Below are 26,985 nucleotides of genomic sequence, written 5' to 3'. Positions count from 1 at the left end.
TATATAGTATGTATTCAATAAAAAGGGGAATCTTCACTTAAAAATAAACCACACATCTTAAAAAACAGCCAAAAAATCATAAGAAATTGGAACTAATAGCTTTGCTATTAAAAAAAGGAGTTTATTTTAATAAAATCGCAAGATAGGGAATTGTGACTGACAAACGGACGGACAAATCCTAGTTATAGAGTAGCTGCTGTACTAAAAATAGGATCATGTTATCGCCTTTCTTCTGTCTGTGTTTACAACACAGAACTGTGCATTAAAAATTAATCTGCAATGTTGTTTAAATGTCCGTAGGTAAAAAAAACCCTGAAAATGTTTATTGTATTATATGTATTTCAAAAAAGCGCTGAAAGCGCTTAAAATTGTAAAATTTGTATACAAAAATTATGTAATATGTATTCTTTTTACATAAGACTAGTTAAATATTTTCCATTATTTTTTCTTTTTTTATTATATGTCTTGATTAATACTATTATTATAATTCTTAATATTAAATTTACATGCTAATTGTGATTTATGTTTTAGTTTAGAATAAATTGGATTCAATTCCGTATTTTTTTATGTTTTTTTTCAGTAGAGAAGCTACTCTATAATTCACTGTGTCCGTCCGTAGCGTTATGGAGGATATGTGATTTTCCTCGGCTGCTACTAAGGGTAGAAGGCTGAAATTTCTTTTCAATATTCCCATCAATGAGAAGCACAATTAAGTATTAAAGATCTAAGTCGGTCTGACTGCTTTTTTGTTTTTACTTTTGATAAAAAAAACATATTTCTAATTGGTATCTTTTTTATTTGGATTGAGAATGGATGGGTCATAAGCTAGGTGCCTTTCCTGGTCTCATTAGAATACAAGTAACTACAAGTTGGTCAAACTCAATTTTAAAGAGGCGATTGGCACCGACAGCAAATACCACATCCATAGGGTAATTATGGATAATTATTTTCTTACCTATGGTGCACCATCTTAAACTAAAAAATATAAATCTTTTAGGCCATTACTATTTAAGTCATGCATTAAGCTATTGAACGGAATAAGCGGTAAGCAAATATGATCATTTTTAGAATTAATTTGCGAACCCCCTGTGCAAGCCCCTCTGGATGTAATGTTAGTATATTGTTTTTGCTTTTTAAGTAAATTCTAAGAACTTTTATTCTCTTTCTTTTATATCAAATACAGGGCTACAAAAAACACAATTTATTATATCGCCTCTACATCTTATTGATATAAATAAACCAAAATATTGTTTCGTAGACTAATAACTGATTATAAGATGCTATTTACAAGTCCTTCAGTTCAACTGAAAGATAGACTAAAACCAAAAAATCTGAGAAAAAGGACATTCTGAACGTTTATGTTCAAGTTAGATCTATGGCTTCAAATTCATTTTGTAATATTGCTGGATATAATATACATGGATATTGTGAGAGCTTCTCGCATACCCTGGATGAAATGTTTTCTCCATCTTGCTAATATAGCGATACCCCTATCCCTCCCCCTTATGATTTTTCACTATCTTTGACCATGGAGAAACGTATTGATCAATATATGAGGACTTTATTAACAACCTAATTTGACGACAAAATATTCACAACATTCACTTACTCTGTATCCATTATTTTGTATTACTGCTTTGTCGATAAAAGATTTTTGAATGCCAAGGTCAGATTTATTTAAAGTCAAGCACATGACAAAATAAATAAAGGGTCGTAACACAGTCTAGTTTGTCTTTATCAGGGATACAGTGTGAGGGTAGCATTGGCCATACTACAGACGTATTAAGGATAACTATAAAAACGGATGATCATTAATCAATGATTGCTTAAGATCCTATAAATTAAACAAAAACTTAATTAGGTCAATTTTTCCAAGATTACAAATTATTTAATCCGATTTAGTATTAATCTTTTATCCATAGATGAAAAAAAATCTATCAAAACAGGATGCTCTTTTTATTCTTACTCTTTGCTCTATGACAAAAGCTTTGTTTTAACAAGCTTAATCCACGAACACAGCAAAACATTATCATGGACTGTTTAGGTTTACTAATATATAGTCACGTTTACGTTTTTCATAAAAGACAGCGTGTCGGGTTCGCGTCTGGGCCACACTGCGTCAAAAAAAGAGCCGTTAAAAATCGTTTCTAGCTGTGCTGCTCGTTCGGTCGCTTCACAATAATAGAATGCCTTGGCACAAAAAAGGGACTAACTCATTAGTATGCATCACAGTTCATAGACGTCCAAGCTTTTCATGTTGGGGGGGGTAACATTTTTTTAAGGGCGGGGTAATTCGCTTTTTGGGGAGGTAAAATGGCGCTGCAAATTTTTTTTTTACCCCTCACAAAATTTTTACCCCGGGGGTAAAATTTGCTTGGGGGGGGGGGGGGTAATTACCCCCCCTGAAATCTGTTGGCAGGGGTAAATTTAGTTTACCCCCCCCCAAAATTTACCCCGGGGTAAAATTTTTGGGGGGTAGGGGTAAATTTTAAATGGGGGGGGTAATCGCCCCATTAACCCCCCCCCCCCTTGGACGTCTATGTCACAGTTAGAAGTTCCAAACATAGGTTATGTTATTGGTTGTACTTTGGGTTTTACTTTAACTAACTACCCTCCCACTATAAACCTTTCCTGAACATATGAGAAGCTCTACTGTCAAGGAGAACTATATCAGTTCAGAGGTTAGCGAGATCTTAAGTTACACAGACAGACAGGCCTCATGTTACTTTTAATACTAAGTTAAAAAAGAAAATCACATTAGATTGGATTTTATTCAAATTGTTTTTAAGATTTGTTTTCTATTTCTTATTTTACCCTTTTTCTTGCTAATTCACATCGTGAAGTACGGAAATTGACAAGTAAATTAAAGGTAATGGAATAGAGGCAAAACATCCAAATATTAAACTAGTAAACAGCTTTCTAATTCACATATAAAAAGACAGAAATTTGTTTAATTCAAGGTATTAGAATAGAGGCAAAACTTATATCCAAATATAAAAAAAAGCAAAGCTGTCTATTTCTCTGTTCTTAAAAACTCGCTGACAGCTTTTAAAACCATTTCTTGCTAAATCACACAGTGATTTAAACAAAGGTACTAAAATAGAGGAAAATCCTAAACAATGATTTAAAGCACTTGGATGCATACCCACCATTAGTTAAATAAATTTTCCCATCTAAATGGTATAGCTCTGTTTTTCATTATCATAGCTAATTAAGATTCAGTATAACAATATATATCCAAGAACTAACGATCTAAATTCCGATAGATCTTTTTTAGCTTTACATAGTTTACTAAACTTCTTTGTTACTAGGCAACAATTTGAACTAAACATCTATTTTATAATACCTCTATATTTAGATTTACATGGTTAATTAAACTTTAGTATTCCTCAGTTATTGATCAACTACAATGGATTTACTTAAATTAATCAGTGCAGCCGGTCTATTAGTCTTCTCAGGTGTGAAAAATAGTTGCTTTAGATAAAAGAACGATTATCCATTACTTATAAAGGACCTAATTAGTATTAAAGGAATTGTTACCTGATCTAATATGAGAATTTTAAAAATGAAAAAAAAATATTTAAAATACAATATTCTAATCATTTACAAAACAACATTTGGCAAATTAATGATTAATGTGATGGTGAAAAGTTTATATTGGATGTGCTTTAAAATTTAACCTTTTTTTATAAGCCAGTGCATTTTCACTGCTATATTTGAAGAGCATGCTAATCCTTAACTTTCTGTCGTCTGTTTATGTCGACTAAATTGTTTATAAAAAGATGGTTATTGCTGGCAGATTTTTTATTGACTTTACATCTTACAGTGCAATGATGTGTCTACTACATATTTAAAATATTAAGTATTCCAAACCCTAAACGTATCGTATTTCGAGAAAAATCAAAAGGGAATTTAGAGACATGAAAATATTGAAATTGGGGAATATTAATTAACGTCGGCAAGAATTCTATTTCAAAAATATGATATTTATTCCCCTCTCCGTTCGTTCACAAATACCTTCCTATTTCTATTTTTCTAAATATTCAAATTTCTTAATATTTATTTACGAAGTACTTCGTAAATAAATAGAAGATTTTGAAAAATAATAAATTTTTACGTTTTATATTTCTATTTCGAAATAAATCACGCAATCTTAAATGAAGTATGTTCGTTAAACAATTCCGAAATAAAATTTACTAAATATATTAGACTTTTAGGTTCTTTTTAGATAGATAGATAAACCCATAGATAGATAGAATCGAATAAAAAGAAATAGCCTGAAACCTGTCCATACAACAATACTTAGCTTCCCTAACAATTTAATATTGAGTAGTTAAGCAATTAAGAGAGAGAGAGAGAAAGAGAGAATATGAGAGAGAACGAGAGAGAGAGAGAGAAAGAGAGAGTCAGAGAAAGAGAGAAAGAGAGAGAATGAGAGAAAGAGAGAGAAAGAAAGAGAGAGAGAGAAAGAGAGAGAGAGAGAGAGAGAATAACATAAAGAGAGAAAGAGAGAGAGAGAGAGAGAGAATAAGAGAAAGATAGATTCAGAGAGAGAGAGAGTAAGAGAGAGAGTAAGAGAGAGAGAGAGAAAGAGACAGACAGAGAGAGATAGAGAGAGAGTCAGAGAGAAAGAGACAGACAGAGAGAGAGAGAGATAATAAGAGAAAGAGAGAGTCAGAGAGAGAGAGAGAGAGAATAACATAAAGAGAGAAAGAGGGAGAGAGAGTTAGAGAGAGAGAGTTAGCATAACTTTTGACGGAGAAACTCACTCACACTAAACTATATTAACCAATAGAAAATTTCAGCGGTAAACAAATTAACCAATGACAGATGAGCATTCATATAGGCGCTAAATAAAAAAATATTAGATTTTTGCATTTTAAAGAAATTTATAAACCATACGAACTTACGAAGGAAAAAAATGATATTTAGCGTGATTTTTTTCAACTTTTATAGAAAAGCAAAGTTGTTAGGAATTGCTTTGAGTACAACATATAAAAAAATTAGCCTTCTAGGATCATTGGTTATTGTTTTATCTCTTACGTAAGTTGGTCAAAAATTGATATTTTTAAATGTTAAGGTAGGGTACTGTGCTTTTTTTCTTCTTAAAATTTTCATAGCCTTCGATTTTTTTAAAAACTATATTTTTATGTTTGGTTATCATATACCATCAGAGGAAATCAATTTGGGCAGGTTTTAGGCTAGATTTAAATTTTTGGACAAAAAAATATGCGATTTTAGGTACATCAATTTTCAAGCCCAAATAAACCGGTTTTAAAATGATTTTTTCAAAACAAAATATAAAAGCAAAGTTGTTAAGCATGAAAAAATCTCTAACATATTAAAAAATTAGCCAGATAGCTCGATTTTTGCTCGTTTTATGATAAAATGAAGGTTTTTTATTTTTTATATAAAACAGGCGCAACTTGTTACCATGCACAGTTGGGACTTCTCAGAAAAATGTCATGCACCACAGAGAGTTGGTTGTCTGATGGATGTTACTTAACCTAATATTGTTTGGACAGAGAAGGGTGCGTTAAAGTCATCCTTAGTTCTCCTGGATTGCTGGACCAGGACCTGGACAGTACATCAAGTTGATAAGGTCCTTGACTGTAATTCCGCCCGTACGAGGTAATTACGAGGTAAACCAAAGTCTCTAAAGTTTATAATAACATTTTCTTTTCGTTAGCTTAGCAACTTTGGGGACTTTTAATGAATTGGGTGATTGGTTGGGTGATTAAATTGAGTGTCCATCTGTTTCAACCACTATTTGTTATCTACATTTTGTATCATAAATTGGGATATTCATCAATTTATCGGCCATTGTCTCATCTCTTTAGATCCCTCGTTATATTATAACAATTTGTTATACAAAAACCTTTAAATAGCATCTTATGTTATATTTATAGCAGCAAAACTACTCTAGAGATAACTTGGTGCGTCTGTCCATCTGTATGGCTAAGGGGAAACATGAATTTCTTGACTACTATTTAATGTAGAAAGCTAAAATTTTTGGTGAAAACTTGTAAGACCTATGCACATCAAGGCTACATTTGTCTTTCCTTATTATATTATACCAGGGAGGGAGACGACATTGGGCTGTTTATTACACTTGTCCACAAAGTTTTTTTGTCTAACAACTTTGGGGACTTTCAAAGAATAATGATTGGTTAGTTCAATAAGTGTCCTAACGTTTCAACTACTAATTGTAATCTATAGAAGGGGTAATTTTGTGTATCATCTTTGGGGTTGTACATCAATATATCTGCCATTATCTTATCCCTTTAGAGCCCTCGTTAAATTATAACAATTTGTTATGAAAAAATCTTTAAATATCATTTAATGTTATATTTTTTTTAGCAAAGCTACTCTAGAAATAACTTAGTGCGTCTGTCCATCTGTATGGCTAAGGGGAAACATAAATTTCCTGACTACTATTTAAAATGGAAAGCTAAAATTTTTGGTGAAAACTTGTAAGACCTATGCACATCAAGGCTACATACATCTTCCCTTATTATATTATACCAGGGAGGGAGACGACATTGGGCTGTTTATTACACTTGTCCACAAAGTTTTTTTGTCGAACAACTTTGGGGACTTTTGAAGAATAATGGTTGGTTAGTTCAATAAGTGTCTTAACGTTTCAACCACCAATTGTAATCTACAGAAGGGGTAATTTTGTGTATCATCTTTGGGGTTGTACATCAATATATCTGCCATTGTCATATCCCTTTAGATCTCATACATGCTCCATTATTACATTATACTGTTTAAATTTCTTTCTTGAAAACCTTTTTTTAGACAAGATTTTTTTCTAATTCTGTCTGCACGGTCATCAGTTTGTAATTTGGATGGGTTAGAATTGTTCTATTGTTTTCAAACTTTGCATGATGATTCCAATAACAGTTAGGTACGATTTAGAAAGCATAGCAACTCTATGAAAATCCGAATGTCCATTTAAAATAGGGTGATTTTTAACGTTTTTTTTGCAACATTTTTTTGTGTGATATTCATCTGAATTTTGGAATATTGATTCCTATGACAACAATGTTCAAAATCTCTATTAAAATAATTATGTATTATATAAATCCTGGGCAGGCTTTTAACCTCTCCTGGTTTGATTGTAGAGAGGGGGGGGGGGAGGGTAGTTTAACCCCAATTTTTAAAAATCAAGTACAGATTAACTCATAACCATTAAATAAAAATAAATGGGCGGAGACAATAGTCTATGACCGTATTCTAATAGAGATTAATACCTGACCGTTTCGTTTTTTAGGAAATAAATGGGCGGAGATTAATGTCCGTTTTAATATGGGGCGGGGATTAACACACATTCCAATGACCGTTAAGATACACTCATGACCGTTTTCACCACGGCAATTTCAAATAAATATTTGGCAGGGAGGAAGTGGACATTGGGCTGTTTATTACACTAGTCTCTAGGGTTTTAAATTTCTTATTCGTTGGCTTAACAACTTTGGGAATTTTGATTGGTTCATTTAGTTGTGTCAAAACGTTTCAACCACTAACTGTGATCTACATTAGGGATGTGTGTTAATTTAAAGGCCATCGTCATATTCCTTCTGATCCCTGATTTATATAAATAGATTTATCACTGAAAGTGTATTAATGATAAACCCCCATGTCTGTTTGTTAATTTCTTTAGGTCCTTATTCATATTTATAGAAATGATAAGTAAAGGAGGATGGGGGGGTGTATTTGTGCTTAACAGGTACTTTGTGTGAAAGCACCCATCAATTTCCCTAACTAAGAAACATCATTTTAAAGATATTTCAGTTATTAATTTATAGTCCCAGACTTTTATACTTTTAGGTTAGGAAGGGATCTAAAAGGATAAGACAATGGCTGTTAAATTCATGTACATCCCAACCAATTAAAATTCAGGAAAAGTCCCCAAAGTTGTTAAGCCAACAAATAAGAAAATGCTTTTTATAAAACTTTGGGGACATGTGATATAAATAGCCCATTGTTCCCTTTCTCTAATATTTACTTTCAATTTTAGGATTTGATTATAATACTTTACCTTGTTGTACTAAGAATCATTATTTAAAAAATCAGATGAATAAGATAATTATGTCATACAAAATTGTTTTGTCAAAGTGTCAAGAAAATCAGCATGTTTTAAATGGATATACGGACTTTCTGGTAACGATTATAGTGTTGCTATGCTTTCTAAATTGTACCTAACTGTCATAGGAATCATCATGCACAGTTTGAAATCATTAGGACAATTCTAACATGCCTAAATTAACGAAAAGAACCAACAAAAGAGAAAGAGAGAGAAAGAAAGAGAAAAAGAGATAAAATGAATATAAAAGATAAAGAAAGAAAACACTTGATTATACAGATGCTTCGCTTATAATATTGAACATTGTTTGAATTTTTGAAAAGGAACCAGCATGTTTTTAAATGGATGTGATTCTGGTAATGATTATAGAGTTGCTACACTTCATAAATTATACCTAACTATTATTGGAATCATCATGTAAAGTTTAAAATCGATAGTATAATTGTAACATGTCTATTTTAGTTATCATTTCACAAATAAAAAATTTGGCAAAAAGTAAAATCATCATGTTTTAAATGGACATACGGACATTCTGGTAACGATTATAGAGTTTCTAACAAGGCCAATAAAATTTAAAATATTACATTTATATAGTTCATAGAAGCGAAGCTCCTCTATAATTAGGTTTAGCCAGTTAATCATTAAACAGCTTCCTTAAAATTAAGTTATCCATCTTAGGTAAGCTTCATATAGGTCCCCGTATAGTTTAAGGGAAACCATAAGGGATAAGACAATGAGCGATAAATTTATTTACATCCCCAAAGATTGATGCTCAACTTAATGAACAAACCATTAAAGTCCCCAAAGTTGTTAAGCCAATGAATAAGTAAACGTTATCATAAAACTTTGAATTGACAAAATTGTCCTATAGGAAGAATTATTAGGGGGGGGGGATGTATGAAGTGAGAGAGAGTGAGTGTTTATTTAACTCCTCCCCCCCCCCCCCCCCAAGAAATGCTAAGATTGCATTCCTAAGATACAGGGATAGAGCAATAATTCAGACCAGAAAATTGTAGACTGATCATTAATGATATTGTCTTCCTATTGAAAACTTCGGATCATGTAACTTGTAGATGCAGCGCTGCACTTACAAGTAACATGTTGTTAAGCCATCAAATAAGAAAATATTATAAAACTTTTGGGATTAGTGTAATAAACATCCCATTGTCCCCTATCTCTTTGAACTTTGAAAAGTATATTTGATGAAAATCTTCGTAAAAAAATCCGACATAAATCTTTAATAGTAACCTTTTTATAGACGAATGTTAGGAGTTATACATTATAGAATTGTAGAATAGCTTTGCTATTAAAAAGTTAAGTAGTATGTAGTTGAAATATTGAGAAGATAAATAATATCAATGGTCAGGTTTTAAGCTAGTTTCTCTATAAAATATAAGATATCCCTAGGAACATGGGACGAAGCTACTAGTAAGTTAGAAAGTTTCCCCTCCTTCCCCTAACAAATTTTAGTTACAATAAACAAAATCCTTTTAAGTTTTGCTCACTAATTGTTTTCCCCTTTTTTAGTGGCACAGCTGCTCTATAACTAGGTTAGGTCAGTCTAAAAGTCAAAATATCTTGCAATCAATATTAAGAAAAATCAGGGTTCTTAAGAGATAAGACAATGGCCAATAAATTGATGTACATCCTCAACAATGATACACAAAATTACCTTCTATGAATATGTCACTCTCTAGATTAAATAACTTAAACTACAATACACAAATAATCTTGTTGTATGTATTTCTATCAATGATTTTGGATCTAGTCAACCTTGTTTTTATTATTGCATGAAAGGATGGGGGAGGGGAGGGGAGGTCATGTTATAATTATCAAATTACAATATGACGTCTATTTGGGGGGGGGGGGGGGGAATGACATGTATACACGGGTCATTTAATGTGATTTAGATGTACACTTGTACATTTAAATTATGCTTATTTTGATATTCCGACCATAAACACCAAAAATAGAAAAAATAGAAAGACAGAAGGACATTTCAAAATATAGAGTAGCTTCGAAAGTTTGGAAAGTCAACTCCTAAGTCTAACCCAGAAGAATGAAGGGATAATAAATAAAAGTAAAAGTTTTCCTCCCCCACAATCTACAATACAAAGTAGAATGATGTCTGTCTGTCTGTCCCTTAAGATCTTTGTAACTGCTGGATTCTACTCTTCAGGGAATATACCTACTGGTCCTGTGGTGGTTACAGGCTATTTGTATTGTGTGGGGGGGGGGGGACACCATCAACAACCCCCAAAACCTATGTGATATTTTGTTAGCAGAACTAATCAGGGCAAGTTCCAACCTTCTCCCAATCACACCTAACACATGTTTTTGTAGTTTTACAATATACATATACTAGCGGTTACGCCCCTAGAAGCCTCTAGGGGTACTTAAGGTAGAAGGGGAAAAAGTCGACCTCATCCCATTTTAATATTAAGTTTTGAAAGAGTAAAAAAATAATATTTTGGGGGGGAAGTTTAAAACCTTCCCAGGACCTGTAAGAAGCTTTACTGTAAAAGAGAACAATACCGGTTCAGCGGTTAGCGAGATCCTTCGGGACAGACAAAAACGCTTACTACTTTATATAATAGGATAATTAAAAATACTGCTCCCCCCCCTCCAATTATTTATCATTACTTTTTACACTATCTACTTTGAGAAAATTACAAGGATAACAACATCCATAAAAGCGAAGCTCTAAAATGGAATGACTGATATTAACTTTTGTAGAGTGTCAGAACAAATTAAGCATAATATTTTTGGATTATTTTTGACAAAATTATACGTTATTTTTTTTGTAAAACTGTTAAATACAGAATAATGTTAAAAGGACAGACCTACCGACCCTAAGTATAGAAAAGGCCTGCTTTATAAAAAGTAAGGTTGGACCCCTTGCTCATATCAAAACCTCAACTTCCTGTTGTTGTATTAGTAAAGAAATATGGGAGGGATATTAAATTAATCTAATGATTTTATAAGTTTAAATTTTTAAAAGCGAAGCTTTTCTATAATTAGGGTTGAACCGTACGTCCGTCCGTCCGTACGTCTGAGATGGATAGCTTTTTTCATTAATCAAAATCAGAAATCAAAATACCAAAAATCAGATCAATCAGATGATTAGATCACATAAAAATTTGTTGTTAAAAAAGTAAAAAAATCAACATGGTTAAAATGGACGTACGGACATTTTGGTAATGATTATAGAGTTGCTACGCTTTCTAAATCGTACCTAACTACTAAAGTTATCACCATGATTATTTTTCCATGCTTCTTAGTTAGTTTAATATAATTTCTTGTATTCATTCGAATCCGGTGGATAGGAACCGGTTCTCATCCATACGAAAAAACTATGTCTAGCATCGTATTATATCCAGTTTTCTACGAATATAGAAATGTACAATCATAAGATTAAAACTAGCCCCGAGTTTTAATCTTATAATTGTACATTCTATAACCGCGGAAAGCCGTTTATAATACGATACGAGAAATAACTATTATTGTTCATTTTCTTTAAAGACAAAATTATTTTCATATAATTTAATATAATGTTAAACATCAGTTGATTTTTAAAAGCGAAGCTTTTCTATAATTAGAATCGGTCCATTTGTCCGAGACAGATAGCTTTTTCCGTTAATTTAGGCATGTTAGAATTGTCCTATATATTTCTTGCATGGTGATTTCTGTAGTAGTTAGTTAAGATTGAGAAACTCTATAATCATTACCAGAATGTAAGTACGTCCATTTCAAACATGTTAATTCTTCTACTTTTTAACAACAAATGTGATTTAATTATACGATTGATCTGATTTTTGGTATAATGATTCCTGGGACAACAAAGTACAATATTATAAGAGAAACAACACTATAATGAGGTCCTCCTAAAAATCTGAGTATGTCTATAAACATTATCCTGTATCAAACAGTTTTTCAACAAATTTAATTACAATTTTGCTTTTACTCTTATACATTTATACTCTGATTATTCAGTTCTGACACTATATCAGTGTTAATGTCCGTTTGTCCTACACTTTCAGTGCTTCGCTTTTGTGGATGTTGTCATCCTTGTTTCTATATATAATTTTGTTTGTCCATAAAGCCCATAACAGATTAATTTTTAGGGTGATAGACACGTCCTTCTTGTTTCAAGCCTTTTATAATGACTCATATAACATTTCAGCTTTTTAATTTGAATTTAGGTTGCAATTACGCAGCAGTCTAAGTAATGATTTCTCCCTTCCCCTTCCCTTCCCTACCCCATCCCCTCCCCTCCTAATGAATTATCGAACTAACCACCAAGGGAGTTCACTGTTAGCAATCTAAATAGACCACTATTTCTCCCTTGTCATAATATCCACGTATATATCCTTTTCTACAATAGGCAAATGTAGATTACAATTGGTGTTTAAAACATTTTGACACTAAATTAAATGAATCAACCAATCAAAATTCAATTTATTGTTTAGGTCTTGGGATGTTTTGAAGCAATTTTCTGATTTCCCTAGCTTCAAAATACAAATGAGAAAGATTTCTAGTTTCTACAATAAGAAGAGGCGCTAACATTTAGAAAAATTAGAACTAATACAAGAATGACAACATATATCAAAGCGAACCTCTGTAATGGTAGGACAAATAAACTTTATAATTACTTGTAAGTTGTAGAGTGTTAGAACTGAGGGCAGAATATAAATAGATATAAGGACATATAAGATTTTTAGGACTTGATTAGGGAGATGCTTCGCTTATAACATTACTAATATTATGCATGGTTAAAAACTTAAACATTTTAATAGATATTGAAAACAGAAATATACTTTTAATTTTTCATGACTCTATACATGTTTTTTTTATTATCTTTGTCTTAAGATGTATTATGTGTTAAACTTATAATTATTAAACTTTAAAAATTGTAATTTACAGAAGGGGTTGTGTATGATCATTGGGGATGTGAATCAATTTATCTGCCATTGTCTTATCCCTTTAGATCTCATATAAAGAATACAGGACTACAGCCCTTCCAACCCCTTCCCCCCCCCATCTAAGGTAATATGATATGAGTTGTCCATCTGAAGTCTATTATTAGGTTTGTTTGTTTTTTTTTTTGGGGGGGGGGAGGGGGGAGGCTTATGTTCATCATAGCTTAGACATTTTAAAGGCGAGGCTTTTCTATAATTAGGGTTGGTCCTTCCATCCGTCACAAATGGATAGCTTTTTTTGTTAATTTAGGCATGTTTGAGATATCAAGCAGTTTTTTAACAAATTGACTTACAATTTTGCTTCGACTCTTCTGACACTATACAAGTGTTAATATCCGTTTGTCCTACTGTATCAGTGCTTCGCTTTTATGGATCTTGTAATCCTTTCTAAAATTTTCCATGACTGAGTATATACATGTCATACATTTCCCCCCCCCATAAAATGGGATTATCATCATCATAAATAATTAATGGGGGGTGGGGGGAAAGAAAGGAAGGGGTTGAACATAGGAATAGTGTGATCAACAGCTCATTGTCCCCTCCCTCCCTGGATATTAATTTTTCCGCCTCCCTTTTTATGTTTTAGGTTATGTCAGTCTAAAAGTCAAAATATCTTGCAATAAAAATTAAAAGTAAGAAAAATCAGGGATCTTAAGAGATAAGACAATAGCCAATAAATTGATGTACATCCCCAACAATGATACAAAATATGGTTCTGATATCACAAAAACCAATCAACCAATATTATTTTTTTTTATAATTCATTCTATAAAAATAAAAAACTCATCAATATTTAATTTTTAAAAAAAAATTGTATAAAAAGTAAAAAAAAACACTGAGAAAATATTAGGTGTAGAGGTTTCGTGTTCTTTCTAGACAGCTATATTGGCTATTTTTCCAAATTTTGACGGAACGAAAAAATTTATTGGAAAATATCAGTAAATATTAACTTTCAGGATCGTAAAAATTTAGAAAAGATTTTAATATTTCTGTTTCATGTCCAAATTCAACCCTTTCCCTAATTATTATCAACGACTTTGGACAGTTCGTAAATAGGGGGAATATCTGAGAAATATTGACCCGTGGGTTTCAAATTTCCATCATCAAAGATATATTGGATTGGTTTCAAGTAGACATATGTCTGTTACAGTGCAGTCATCAGAAAAGAAATATGAAATTGATTATATCTATTTACAGCGTGGCCACATTTTTCAGTACACTGAAAATGTTCAGTATTGTTCAGTATTTGGAAATTTGGGATTCAGTATTTTCAGTAAATACTGAACGTTCAGTATTGTTCAGTTTTTGGAAATTTACATGATTCAGTATTTTTCAGTATTTCTTAAATGTTGCATAAATAAGATGTTTTTTCAAGTAGTTGATGTCAGATTTTTTTGGCGCTTCGCGCTTTTTTTACTTTCCTTTATGTTATACAGTATTTTTATCAGATATTTTTTCTTTGGAGTGAGAGGATAGGTTATTTCACAAAAAAGTTTCCTTTTCTTATTTAAAAAAAAATTTGATTTGGCCTCCAGGTACTACAGGCTTCCAGGTGGATTCTGGACAGGTAAAAAAAATTAGAAAAAAAGTTAGAACAAAACTTATTTAACAAAAGATACTACTTTATGGATGGTATGAACTGATTTAAAGAAAATTTTGGATCAGGCTCCAGGTTCAGGTACTGCAGCCCTCCAGGTGGATCCTGGACAAGTAAAAATTGAATTTTTTTACTTTTAAAGTTAGAATGGTATGAACTAATTTGAAGAAAAAAGGACTATCCACGAATGAGAGCAAGTGATTCTAAGCACCTTCCAGCAGTGATTCTAAATCTTTTTTTGGTGAATATACTAGGATAATGTTTAATATCGTTATATCGATTTTAAAAATTAGGTTTCACCAAGGTTTTCAAAAGTAACGGCTAACGGCTAACGTTTTCAAACGGTTCTAGCTGGTAGTTGCTGGTACTAGAAATCTAAAAATGTTTTTTTTGTATCATTTCACATGATTTAAAGCAAAAATATGTTTCAAAAGTTGATTCCTATGTAATTTATGACAGATTTGTCCAAAAATAGCCAAAAAACTGCTTTCAGATCGAAATTCAAATTCTAAGTGCCATTTATACATTGATTACAAGATGGTTGCATTAACCCCCCCCCCCCTTTAAAAAACAAGTTTGTTTAAATTGAAATGAAAAATTTCTCTTTATTAACAAAGTAGTAGTTTTTTTTTCAATAAATATAGTTCTAAGGGTGCATGATTTCATATTTTTCTTCAAATTAGGTAATACTAGCTAAAAAGTAGCAACTTCAGTTAAATTAGTTTTGTTCTTAAATAGTAAAAATTTTCAGTTTTACCTGTCCAGGATCCACCTGGAGGCCTGCAGTATCTAAACCTGGAGCCTGATTTCAAAATTTTCTTCAAATTAGTTCATACCATCCATAAAGTAGCAACTTTTGGTAAATAAGTTTTGTTATAACTTGAATTTTTTTTTGCCTGTCCAGAATCCACCTGGAGGCCTGCAGCACCTGAACCTGGAGGCCAAATCCCAAATTTTTTTTTAAATAGGAAAACTACATCCCAAAAGGAAACTTTTTTGTGAAATAACCTATCATCTCACTCCAAAGACAAAGCCTATAATCACTGTTTATGCAAAAGTGTCAGTACTTAACCCCCCCCCCCCTTTATGGTGAGTAAATAATTATCAGTCATTTTCTGCTTAATTGGCACAAGAAAATCTAAGAGGCAAAACTAAAAGATCTTTAAAATATCTACCTAGTTATAAAGCTATGATAGATTTAAAATTTTGATATGAGAAATCATATTTAAAAAATATTCAGTATTTGTATTTTTTGTTCAGTATTTTTTCTTATTTTAGGATTCAGTATTTCATGTTTTTTGTTCAGTATCAGTATTTTTTTGGTTGTGGCCACGCTGTATTTATTTATAATTATATAGGTGTAAATTATTTGTTTGTCTGTCCAAAAGGTGAAAAATTATTTACTTGGCTGTTATACGATATAGACTGCTCATCAGTGATGATCTACTATTTGACTCACTATATCCGTCGGTTTGTCTGCAATGCTCTAAAATATTTCATCATTATAGTGAAATATTTATTTCTTAGTTACCCGTCAATTATATTATTATATAAATGTTGTGAGCCTTATCAATAAAAGTTTGTTGTAGTTTTAACAACCGGTCAAAAAACAGCTGAATGGGGTTACAGAGGTGCTTATGGTAAGCTATTTCTTTTATTGTTGTGCTGCGCCACTAGCATAAAGGGGTCTATAATCAAAGGGGTATGAAAGGGCAGAAAAATAGCCATAAACAATCCAAATATATTAATTTAAACAAGAACAAAAAGAAATATCCTAATCTAACTCATATAAAGCTTCCTTTAAAGGAATAACTCAATCGGTTCCGTAGTTATGAAAATCTTATGCCACTTAAAAATAAACCTTACTACTTTATATGTATAACTAGTAACTGCGCCCCTAGCATCCACGAAAAAAAAGGGCCGAGAAAAATAGCTTAAAACTATCCCAAGACTCAAATCTGAATATGAAATACCCTAAAATCTTCACGTGACCTGTGTAAAGCTTACCCAATCAGTTCAGTAGTTATTGACATCTTAACATTCAGACTAAAAAAAATCTTACGACTTTATATAATAGAACTAGCGGCTTCGCGCCTAGCCTCTAGGGACTTTACACCAAGAGGTATAATTACATCTACTAAGCGGAAAAAAAATTGCGAATGAATCTCAATACCAATCGGAAAAAATGCGAATGAATCGTAAAAAATCGTAAAATTCGTAAATTTGGTGGGGGGGATTTTTGGGGGGTTGGGAGTGTCCCTCCCCCCAAGAAAATAGCATAAAACCACAACAGGACCAATAGGTATATACCCAGAAGAGTAGAATCCGATCGGTTCAGTGGTTACCGAGATCTTAAGGGACGGACGGGCAGATGGACATCATTCTACTTTGTATTATGGATATGATTTTAAGGTTCTTTTGACTTCAACAAAGCGACCAATTTATAAATATGTATGAATTATTAAAATATCTATGTTTTGTTTTAGGTCCAAAATACTGGAATGCAAGGTACATCATTTTATTCAAAAACAAATCTTGTGGTTAAAGAATAGCTACATAACGATTTGTATTCTTTTTGCCATTTAAATTTATTGATGCATGAAAGGGTGTCCAAGCTTTTTTATTTGGGGCGCAAAGCGTGCCGGATTTATTTTTTATTATTTACCCCCTCCAAAATGATTTGGGGTAAATTTTAAATGGGGGGGGGGGGATAAAAAAATTTGGGGTAATTAGCCCTTTACTCCCCCCCCCCCCACTTAGACGTCCTTGCTGACAACCAACCCTCTGATTGCTCAACCTTTGTCTGAGAAGTTTTAACTGTGCATGGTATCAGTTGCGCCTGTAGTGTTTATGGGCCAAGGCATTCCCCCCTACTATAATCATTTATGTCGCGGACCTGACATCAGCAGTAGGAATCATATTTAACGTCTTTAGTTATTACGCAGTGTCGGGCCGAGATTCGAACCAATCACCTCCCCGACGATGAGTGGATGCCATATTCGCGGGTAGTGCAACCAAATAAGTATTTATAATGTTATGCATTGCTGAAAACCAACCAAACATAAAAGATTTAAATTTAGCTATCCCCATTGTAATGGTTATCAACAATCTCCACTTGATCTAGAAACAATCTCTACAGAACCAAGGTATTTTATTTTAACATTTTGTGTCATGGCCATAAGCGATCTTGTTTTTAAAAAGAAGATATTACAAGCTCCTTCAGAAGGATTCAACTCTGCAGGACTTCAACCAAAACCTAACTTGGCCACAAGAATCCTTTTTAGCCAAATAACGTATATTTGATACTTGATTTAAGGTTAAGTTAGCTTAAGAAAGGGTTAGGAGAGCCTCGCAAGGTATAAAAATCACATATTGATAGTGTATTGTGTTTTGATAAAAATTTTAAAAATGTAAAATATTAATTTTAAATTTAAATTTTTTGTAGTTCTTACAGTTTGCTTTATACAAAATTTTACAGGTATCAATTTTAAATAAAAACCAGGACTGTGCAGCCGCGCATAACAGGTTTAGACTTAATTTTAAAGTTAAGTTTAAAATGACGATAAGCCTCTATGACGATTTCATAGAGACTTAAACGCGGCTTACGCGCGGCTGCCGAGCCCTGATAAAAACTAAATATTTATTCTGAAATATTATAATGACTTAATCTTTTTCGTACAAATAAAGAAAACAAATATTTTTCTTACAATAAAAATGCACAGATTATTAAGGCAAAATATAGATCTGCATCTTTATATAATATTAATTTACTTTGTCTGTCTGAGCGGATAGTAATGTGATTTTCTCGGCTTATATTAAAGTTAGACTGCTGAATTTTTTGTGTAGTACACATAAGCATCAAGTTTAAATTTTACTTTGTTCGTCAGTCTTTCAGCCGTGCTACAAAATATAAAAGGTTACGTAAATTTTTACCAATAAATTTATTCTTGATTTGTGACCACTTAACATCTGCTCTTTATATCACTTTGCCCGTATGGTGATTTATTATTTATTTGTGCTTCACTAATTAAAGATATTGTCATCCTTGTTTTTACAACTAAATGTTTATCTTTTATATTTGAGTGTGAAAAAGCCAGCTGTGCTGACAAAAAATGAACATACAGTTGTTTTGTCATTTAAAGGTAATTTTAAGTTTTTTTTTTATTGATAGGTGGTGTTTAATCAATTAAGATACTAAAGGGTGTTAAAAAAAAAACAATCGCTCACAATTTGAACCACCATAAGTACTTCAAATCTTGGATATAGACCCCCATAATGTTTAAAGTTTTCGATGGGGAATGTAAAAACCTTTCTATAGACACCTTAACCAGATTTATAACTCAATCCCTGACAATTTGGCATAAAAAAAGACATACCCATCCAACTTAGGCATGACAGCTCTGCATGTCTATTGCTAGTTTTTGATGTTTGTCAGGTCTTTCTTTTTTATGCAAAATTGGCTAAGATTTTGTTAGAAACCTTGTTAAGGTGTCTATAGAAAGGTCTTTACATGCCACATCAGAAACTCCAAACATTATGGGGTCTATCTACAAGATCTCAAGTACTTCAGACAGTTTGTTCTTTTTTAGAAAAAGACAAATTTGTCTTAATTTGTAATAAAATAATCACTTTCGGCGTAGGGCAAATTTCTCTGCAAGGGCTAGGTCTTAAGCTTTAGTGCTCTGAAAGGGTGAGTAGATTCAAAATTCAATATTGTTCTCTCATTGTCATTGCTTGGGCATGAATTGTATTATCATTTTTAAATAGTTTTGAACCAAAACTGTAAGGTTTGTATTGAAAAAAGTAAAGTGATTGTTTTTTTAACACCCTTCATTTTTTGTGTCAAAATGGTTAACCTATTTTATATGCTATTCTTTTTAATTTATTGCAAATTATATCGAGACAGACATACAAATGTGGTAAGACGGCAGTATACGGACAAGCCTTTCATAGAGTTGCTATGCTGCGGCTTATCAAATTACAACCCAGCGCTAATCCTATTATCACCATTTCACCCTGCCCCTCCGGGGCCTTGCCGATACCTCACAAGCAGCGGTCAGATTGGACATCTCTGATAGTGGAAGGGGCGCGGCCCCTCTACAACCCCAAGCCCCAGTCAACTGTCTTACCGGGAGATGCCTGCCTTCCCCTTACTGAAGCTTACCCCACAAATATCTACCGCAACAGGGCTCCGCCCTCATCTCCCCACACCCCCTTCTACCTAACCTATGTTATCATCTAATTTTGTATATATAGTAATAATCCTATTGTAAATGTATTCAGTTTAAAATATATCTTTGTAGTAGTAACTACTGCTAGTTCTTTATTGATAGAATCTTTAAGGCTAGGGGCTCGTTTGACTCGAACTCGCGACTGTAAGTTGAAACGCTTCAACTTACCACACAAACATTACTTTGTAGAGTATCTTTGCCACTAAAAGACAGTAATTTTATTAGCGAAGCTTTTCTACAATCAATTGTGTTGGAATATCTTTAAGCCTTTATATACTTCTGTAATTAAAAATTTTTATTTAATAATTTAAATTATCTCTCTTTCTCTGCCACCTCTTTCTCTGTCTAAATCTCACTCTCTATCTCTCCCTCAGTGAATTTACTTATACGCATCTTTTATATAAAGTAGTAAGCTTTTTCTGTTTGTAGCGAAGAATCTCGCTAACCGCTTAACCGATATGGTTTTCCTCTACAATGAGGCTTCTAAAGGTACTGATCGTTTTAGGCTATTTCATTTTTTAAAAATAAGTCTGGTATGATTTTAAGCTATTTTTCTGCCCTTTCATATCCCTTCCAATATTCGATTAGCAATTTATAAATCTTTCCTATTAAAGTTTTTGTTATTGTTGTTCCCATATTTAGATTATTATTCTGAACGTATACCGAGAGTGAGTGGAGGAAATCTACCCATAGGAGAAAAGTAAGATTACTAAAATCCCGCGACAAATACCAGAATAAACGCATTACTGTCTTGCAGACATATATCTATAATACAAAGTAGAATGATGTCTGAAGGACGTTATGTTTAGGATTTTTGAGTGACATTCTTCCACTACAGAAAACGTTATGAAAAGATTTTGGGGACTAGTGTAATAAACATTAAACACCCTTCTCTTTAATAAGCCACACATGTTTGTTTACCCATTTTCTAATTTTCTCTTTGTATTGGACCATATTTCCCTTTTTCTTCCCTGTCCTTTTGCCGTTTAATTGCAATTACTACTACCTATCACATATTCTTTCCCTTCCAAAGAATCTTATTGTTCTTGCTATTTTCAGTAGCGAAGCTACTCTATAGTTTGCTTTATTTTATTAAGATTTGTCCATTAATTGGGGTGCTAGATTGATTCTTAGATTTTCACGTTTCCGTAATTTTCTCGACTTCTTTTAAAATAGACGGTTGACATTTTCATTGATTAAATAACTTTTATAAAGACTTGGTAATTGGTTGGGTTGCTAGATCTTTTTCTACACTTCACGTTTTCCTTATTAGCTTAATGCTTTAAAAGACCACTAGTGGCTTCGCCCCTAGCCTCTAGGGGCTTTGCCCCAAGAGGTATAATTACATCTTCTATTACTTACCCAGCAGAACGGATCACAAATTTTCGCACCTACCCAGCAGGAAAACATTTTGCGATTAAATTCGCGAAATTCGTAAAATTCGTAATTTTCGTAATTTTCGTAAATTTCGTAAAATTCGTAAAATTCGTAAACTTCGTAAACTTCGTAAAATTCGTAAATTTCGTAAAATTCGTAAAATTAAAAAAAAAAAAAATGGGGGGGAATTTTTTTTGTTTTTGGGGGGGTTGGGGGTGTCCCACCCCCCAAAAAAATAGCTTAAAACCACCGCAGGACCAATAGGTATATACCCTGAAGAGTAGAATCCGATCGGTTCAGTGGTTACCTAGAACTTAAGCTTCAGACGGACAGACAGACGGACGGACGGACAGACATCATTCTACTTTGTATTATAGATTATACATTTTTAAAAGGTTTCGTGATTTATTAAATTTAAGTTTAATTATTACTTTTTATGACATTGCTCTACAGTTCATTTTTTACCGGATGTCAATCCAAAATTTTGAGCTTCGCTACGGATGGATAAAATGTCATCATTGTTTATTTTTATTTTTAGGTTTGAATTTAGTGCTATTCATTTTCACTGGGGACAACACTCAGACTTGGGCTCAGAACATAAGTATTAATTTCATTTCCAATATGGCTTCAAAACAGTTTAATGTGCTCTGGATTACAACCGGTTCTAATCGGCGCCTCCGGGCTAACAAAACTGGTAACTTGACAAAGTTTCTCAAAAATCAACCCTATGACGTCATAAATAAGGGAGATGAGAGGAGAAGTGGTAAAGAAAACCCCTTAAAAAGAGATGGATAATCCCTCATTTTTATGATGTCACATTGCTGATTTTTTAGACACTTTCTAAAGTTACATAAAACTTATTTTCATTGTTTTAAAATTTAATTTTAATTTCCGTGGAAAGCTGTCTTTAATTCGATATGATAAATGATTATTATTTGGTTTATTAGCGAAGCTACTCACTTACTATGTCTGTCTGTCTGTCAGTAAGTACAGCTAAGAGGGAAATTATATTTACTAATCTTCCATTAAAGCTAGACCTCTGATTTTTCTTGTCCACATTACCATCATCATGGAGCATATTAAAGTATATAACATCCACATCAGTCTTACTACTTTTAAGTCACTTTTATCAATCTACCGATTTACTAGTATTGGTGTTTATAGTCCGGGTTTCAAAATTTTTGTGAAAATATTATTTAGATTTGAATATTGTATTAGGACTACTAGCTTTATTCTTTATTTTTCACATTCTTTTATATTTTGTCTGCTGCTATTTGAGATAGAAAGCAGATTTTTTTATGAAAGAAATCTATTCAAAAGTGCATCCACTTTCCAACTTACTTTGTCTGTCTGTCCGTGGGTCATGAAGGTTTAGTTATTTTTTTCTAAGACTAATAATTTCCAGTCTTATGTTCTTCTTTCCCTTTTTCTATGACCACGGATAATTAAATAATAACCTAATAATTGTTTGTTTGTCAATCAATGATCTTTTATTCTTCGCTATTCATAGATGATTATTATTTAGAAAGAACTTTATTACCTTTGGGTATAGTCCCCTTCGTGGCAACGCCTCTTAAGGGGCGTTTCTTCGTATTATCTTCACTTTAAATCCGCGGGGCCAATTGCCTGACCCTGCGGGGCAATCACCTAACCCAACATAACCTAACCTAACTTCAAATAACCAATCAAAAGCCATTTTGAAAATACTACGAATCGCCCCTTAAGAGGCGTTGCCACGAAAGGGACTATAACCCCACCTTTTAATATATTGATCCTTGTTTATAGATTTGATGGATATAGTTTTGCTGGGGAGATACATATGATTCATTTCAACAGAAAGGTCATTTTTAATTTTTAGAATAAGGCAATTTTTGCTACAATAAAATATTTTTATTCTAAAAGGTCGTCCTAAGTTTTTTTTTATATTTTTTATTGGAAGAATTAAGGTTTTTTTTGACTAAAACAAAAGTTGAATTTTTAAAAATACAATTGTATAAATTTTCTTCCTGTAATCGATAAAAATTAAAAGTTTTCTACAAACTATTTCATCAGATGCTTTTTTTTTTGAAATAATACAGCTTGCCTTGGACACTATGCAGATAAAATATCTATTAACACTTTTTTTAGTATTTAACAATTCAAGAAGCATCTCTGCATGCAGATGGACTCCTAGTCCTGGCCTTTGTATTAGAGGTAAAAAAATCACAGTACAGCGACTTAATAATGGATATAGGATATACGAGGATGTATTAACAGGAGAAAATTTGTCGTCAGTTTGGACCTCATGTATTGGTCTTTCGTTCCTTAAATAGAGGGGAGAGGATGGAAGGAGGGTATTGTTATTTTAGCCAGCTGCGAGCATCCCTTTATCAGAGTCCATTAAAATCTGGGGAACATCCAAGTAATATTAAAAAAAAGTATATACATAATAAAAATTGTAAACATTTTGATTTTTTTAAAGGCAGGTTTACAAAATTCATCACCAACATTTTCAAGAATCTCAAAACAGCTAGAATTGCTTCAAGAGGTCAGTTATATGTCTGTTTGTCTGTTGTCTGTTTGTCAGTCTCTCTGTCTGTCTGATTGTCAGCCTGTTTTGTCTGTTTGTCTGCCTGTTTGTCTGTCTGTTTATCTGTCTGCCTATCTGTTTGTCTGTCTGTTTGTATGTCTGTTTATCTGTGCGTCTGTATGTGTGTTTGTCTGTGTATTTGTCTGTGTGTTTGTCTGAGTGTTTTTTCTGTCTGTGTGTTTGTCGGTCTGTATGTCTGTCTGTCTGTCTGTCTGTCTGTCTGTTTGTCTGTATATTTTTCTTCCTATCTATATAACTACATATCTATTATCCATCAATCTATTTATATAGGAAAATAAACCGTATTCAATTGGAGAGATAGATTTGAACAGCATACTGGATGGAGTTCATCATACCAATCATTTCTTCTATAAGGTAGGTTTATTCAGGGATCTAAAGAGATAAGATAATGGCCGATAGATGAATGTTCATCTCCAATGATGATATACAGATTTATCCCTTCAGTAGGTTACAATTAGTGGTTAATTCGTTTGGACACTCAACTTACTGTTCCAAAACGAATATGAAAACGTTATTACAAAAGTTTGGGGACTAGTGTAATAATCAGCCTTATGTCCCCTCTTCCCCTGTGGTTTATTAGTTGACTATGCATTTGTAAGGCGACTTGACATCTTTGTCATGCTAGTTGAAACATAAAACATTTATTATTAATTATGGATCCACTAAGATAATTAATATAGATTTTTATTAATCTTGTTTTTGTAGTTAATATAAAACTTTCAGCTTATTTTACTAAAATTCAAATGCGATAAACACACAAGGTTATGTGTAAATGGACACGAAAAAATTTTTCCTCCAATTTAGGTTGCAAACAGGCAACTCATTTATTGGTCAGTTCTTTCATCAAGTAAGAGGGGAGGGGATAAGGTAAAATAAGTGGATGGGGTGTATCGTTATTTTAGCCTGCTGCGCGTTTCACTTTATTAGAGAACAAGAAAATCTGGTGTAACATACAAGTAATAATAAATTCCATGAGGGAATTTTTGTTTGATAACTACATTACAACATTCATAAATTTAAAATGTTTAGGGATCTCTAACGACACCCCCCTGTTCTGAGAATGTATTCTGGCATGTGTTCACCCATCCTATCAGAGTTTCAGGTAAAGCAAGGATGACAACATCCATACTAGCGAAGCTCTGAAACGGTAGGACAAACTAACATTAACACTTGTAGAGTATCAGAACATAATAATACGCCTTCTAAATTGTATTTAACTTTTATCACCCTGCAAAGTTTGAAATCGATAGGACAATTCTAACATGTCTAAAGTTATACATTAACGAACGGACCGATCCTATTTATAGAAAAGCTTCATTTAAATATAATTTTTGACACAAAGCACTCTTGATGTTTTAAGATCTAAGAGATTTTTTTCTCTCAATTACTTTGGCCACGGGGCTGCGATATTTTTTACCCTTGGGTTGGTTTACCATTATTATTGCTTCTTGATAGTGTTGGAAAAATTTTATCGAAAAGGAGTAGGATAAAGCTATTTGGTAGGCAAATTTGCATTAGAAGGGACTAACGATTTCTTATTGTTAATTGCGAACACTAATAACCCATTAAAATATCAATATTATTTTAAAGCAACTTTATTGTAGAGGATGATAAATTCACTGAGTGAAAAACTCTTTGATACTTCTTAGTTATTTTTTATTGAAATATATTTCGGTGGACATTGCACCTTCTTCAGTCTAAATGACATAAATCATATTAATTTAATTTACATATTCAAAGATAGGTAAAAATAAAGAAATTTGTAGAACTATAAATACAATTTTCTAAACATTGCACCCTCTTCAGTCTAAATGACTCAAATCATATTAATTTAATTTACATATTTAAAGATAGGTAAAAATAAAGAAATTTGTAGAACTATAAATACAATTTTCTAAACATTGCACCCTCTTCAGTCTAAATGACTTAAATCATATTAATTTAATTTACATATTCAAAGATAGGTAAAAATAAAGAAATTTGTAGAACTATAAAGGCAGAAAATGTTGCTAAAAAAGGAAGAAAATAATATTTTATTGTAGAGGATGACATGATGAGGTTCAGAGATATAAGAAATGACGAAGGAAAATATCTAAGGTAAAATATATATCTTGAACAAGGAACACCCATAAAAGCGAAGCTCTGAAACGTTAGGACAAGAAAACATTAACACTTGTAGAGTGTCAAAACTGAATAATCAGAATATAAATGTAGGATTTCGAAACGAATTTTTCATCAAATTTGTGGAAAATTGTACTTTGTTGTCCTAGGAATCTCTATTAAAAAAATCAAAGTTTGAAATCGATAGAACAATTCTAACATGCCTAAACTAACGAAAAGTGCTAACCGTTTCGGACGTACGTACAGACAGACGGACCGACCCTAATTATAGAAAAACTTTCGCTTTTAAAAATAAATGTTATGCAAGGATCTAAGATAAGAAAATGAACGATTAATTGAAGTACATCCCTAATGATGGTAAACACAATTACCCCTTCTGTAGATAATAACTTATGGTTAAAACATTTGGACACTTAACTTAATGAATCAGCCAATCGATTTTTTTGGCATGAAAGTACATCATTTGATGTTTTGTTATATTTCAAAGTGGAAATTACAGACCAACCCAGAAAAGAAATGGAAGAGAGGTATTATCCTTACATTATTTTTAGTCGCAAATCTACTCTATAAATGTTCGTATCTGTCTGTCCTTCTATCAGCCTGCAATGCCAGGGTGGCCTGATTTTTATTACACACTCTTCAACTTATAAACATTAAGAAAACAAGGATGACAACACCTATAAAAGCAAAGCTCTGAAACAGAAGGACAAACAAAAATTAACACTTGTAGAGTGTTAGAACTTATTCCTGATTCAGAAAATTATAAATATGTAAGTTTGAACAAAATTTCAAGTAAATTTTGTGTATTTTTTTTGCACATTAGTATACTTTGAAACAACTACATTAAATTGTTTTTTTTATTACAGTTTTTTTTTAGATTTTATTGAAGAACGATAGTAAGAGATTTAAATGAAGTAAAAAGTTGTTGAATTTAATTGTTATTCTGTTGATTTTTTTATGTTGATATTTACTGCTGAAATAAATTATTATGATATACATAT

At 32.3% G+C, this 26,985-nt stretch overlaps 1 protein-coding gene across 1 annotated transcript; it reads left to right on the top strand.

Annotated features, from left to right (window-relative positions):
- The first annotated feature begins 3,381 nt into the window (after positions 1-3,381).
- On the top strand, positions 3,382-26,985 carry LOC145327779 (carbonic anhydrase 7-like). The gene is made up of 16 exons (XM_080171336.1): positions 3,382-3,458; positions 16,255-16,305; positions 17,152-17,173; positions 17,746-17,811; positions 18,111-18,143; positions 18,749-18,807; positions 20,539-20,596; positions 21,812-21,874; positions 23,059-23,113; positions 23,401-23,466; positions 23,735-23,800; positions 24,134-24,217; positions 24,893-24,965; positions 25,906-25,960; positions 26,472-26,511; positions 26,862-26,985. The coding sequence occupies exons 1-16, from the start codon at positions 3,410-3,412 to the stop codon at positions 26,895-26,897; spliced, it is 876 nt and encodes a 291-aa protein (XP_080027462.1). The 5' UTR covers positions 3,382-3,409; the 3' UTR covers positions 26,898-26,985.

Source organism: Acartia tonsa, chromosome 9 (assembly GCF_053477335.1).
Source record: "Acartia tonsa isolate MP-2025a chromosome 9, ASM5347733v1, whole genome shotgun sequence".
NCBI lineage: Eukaryota > Metazoa > Arthropoda > Copepoda > Calanoida > Acartiidae > Acartia > Acartia tonsa.
Note: the sequence above shows the minus strand (reverse complement) of the source record. Positions and strands in the feature narration are given on the sequence as shown.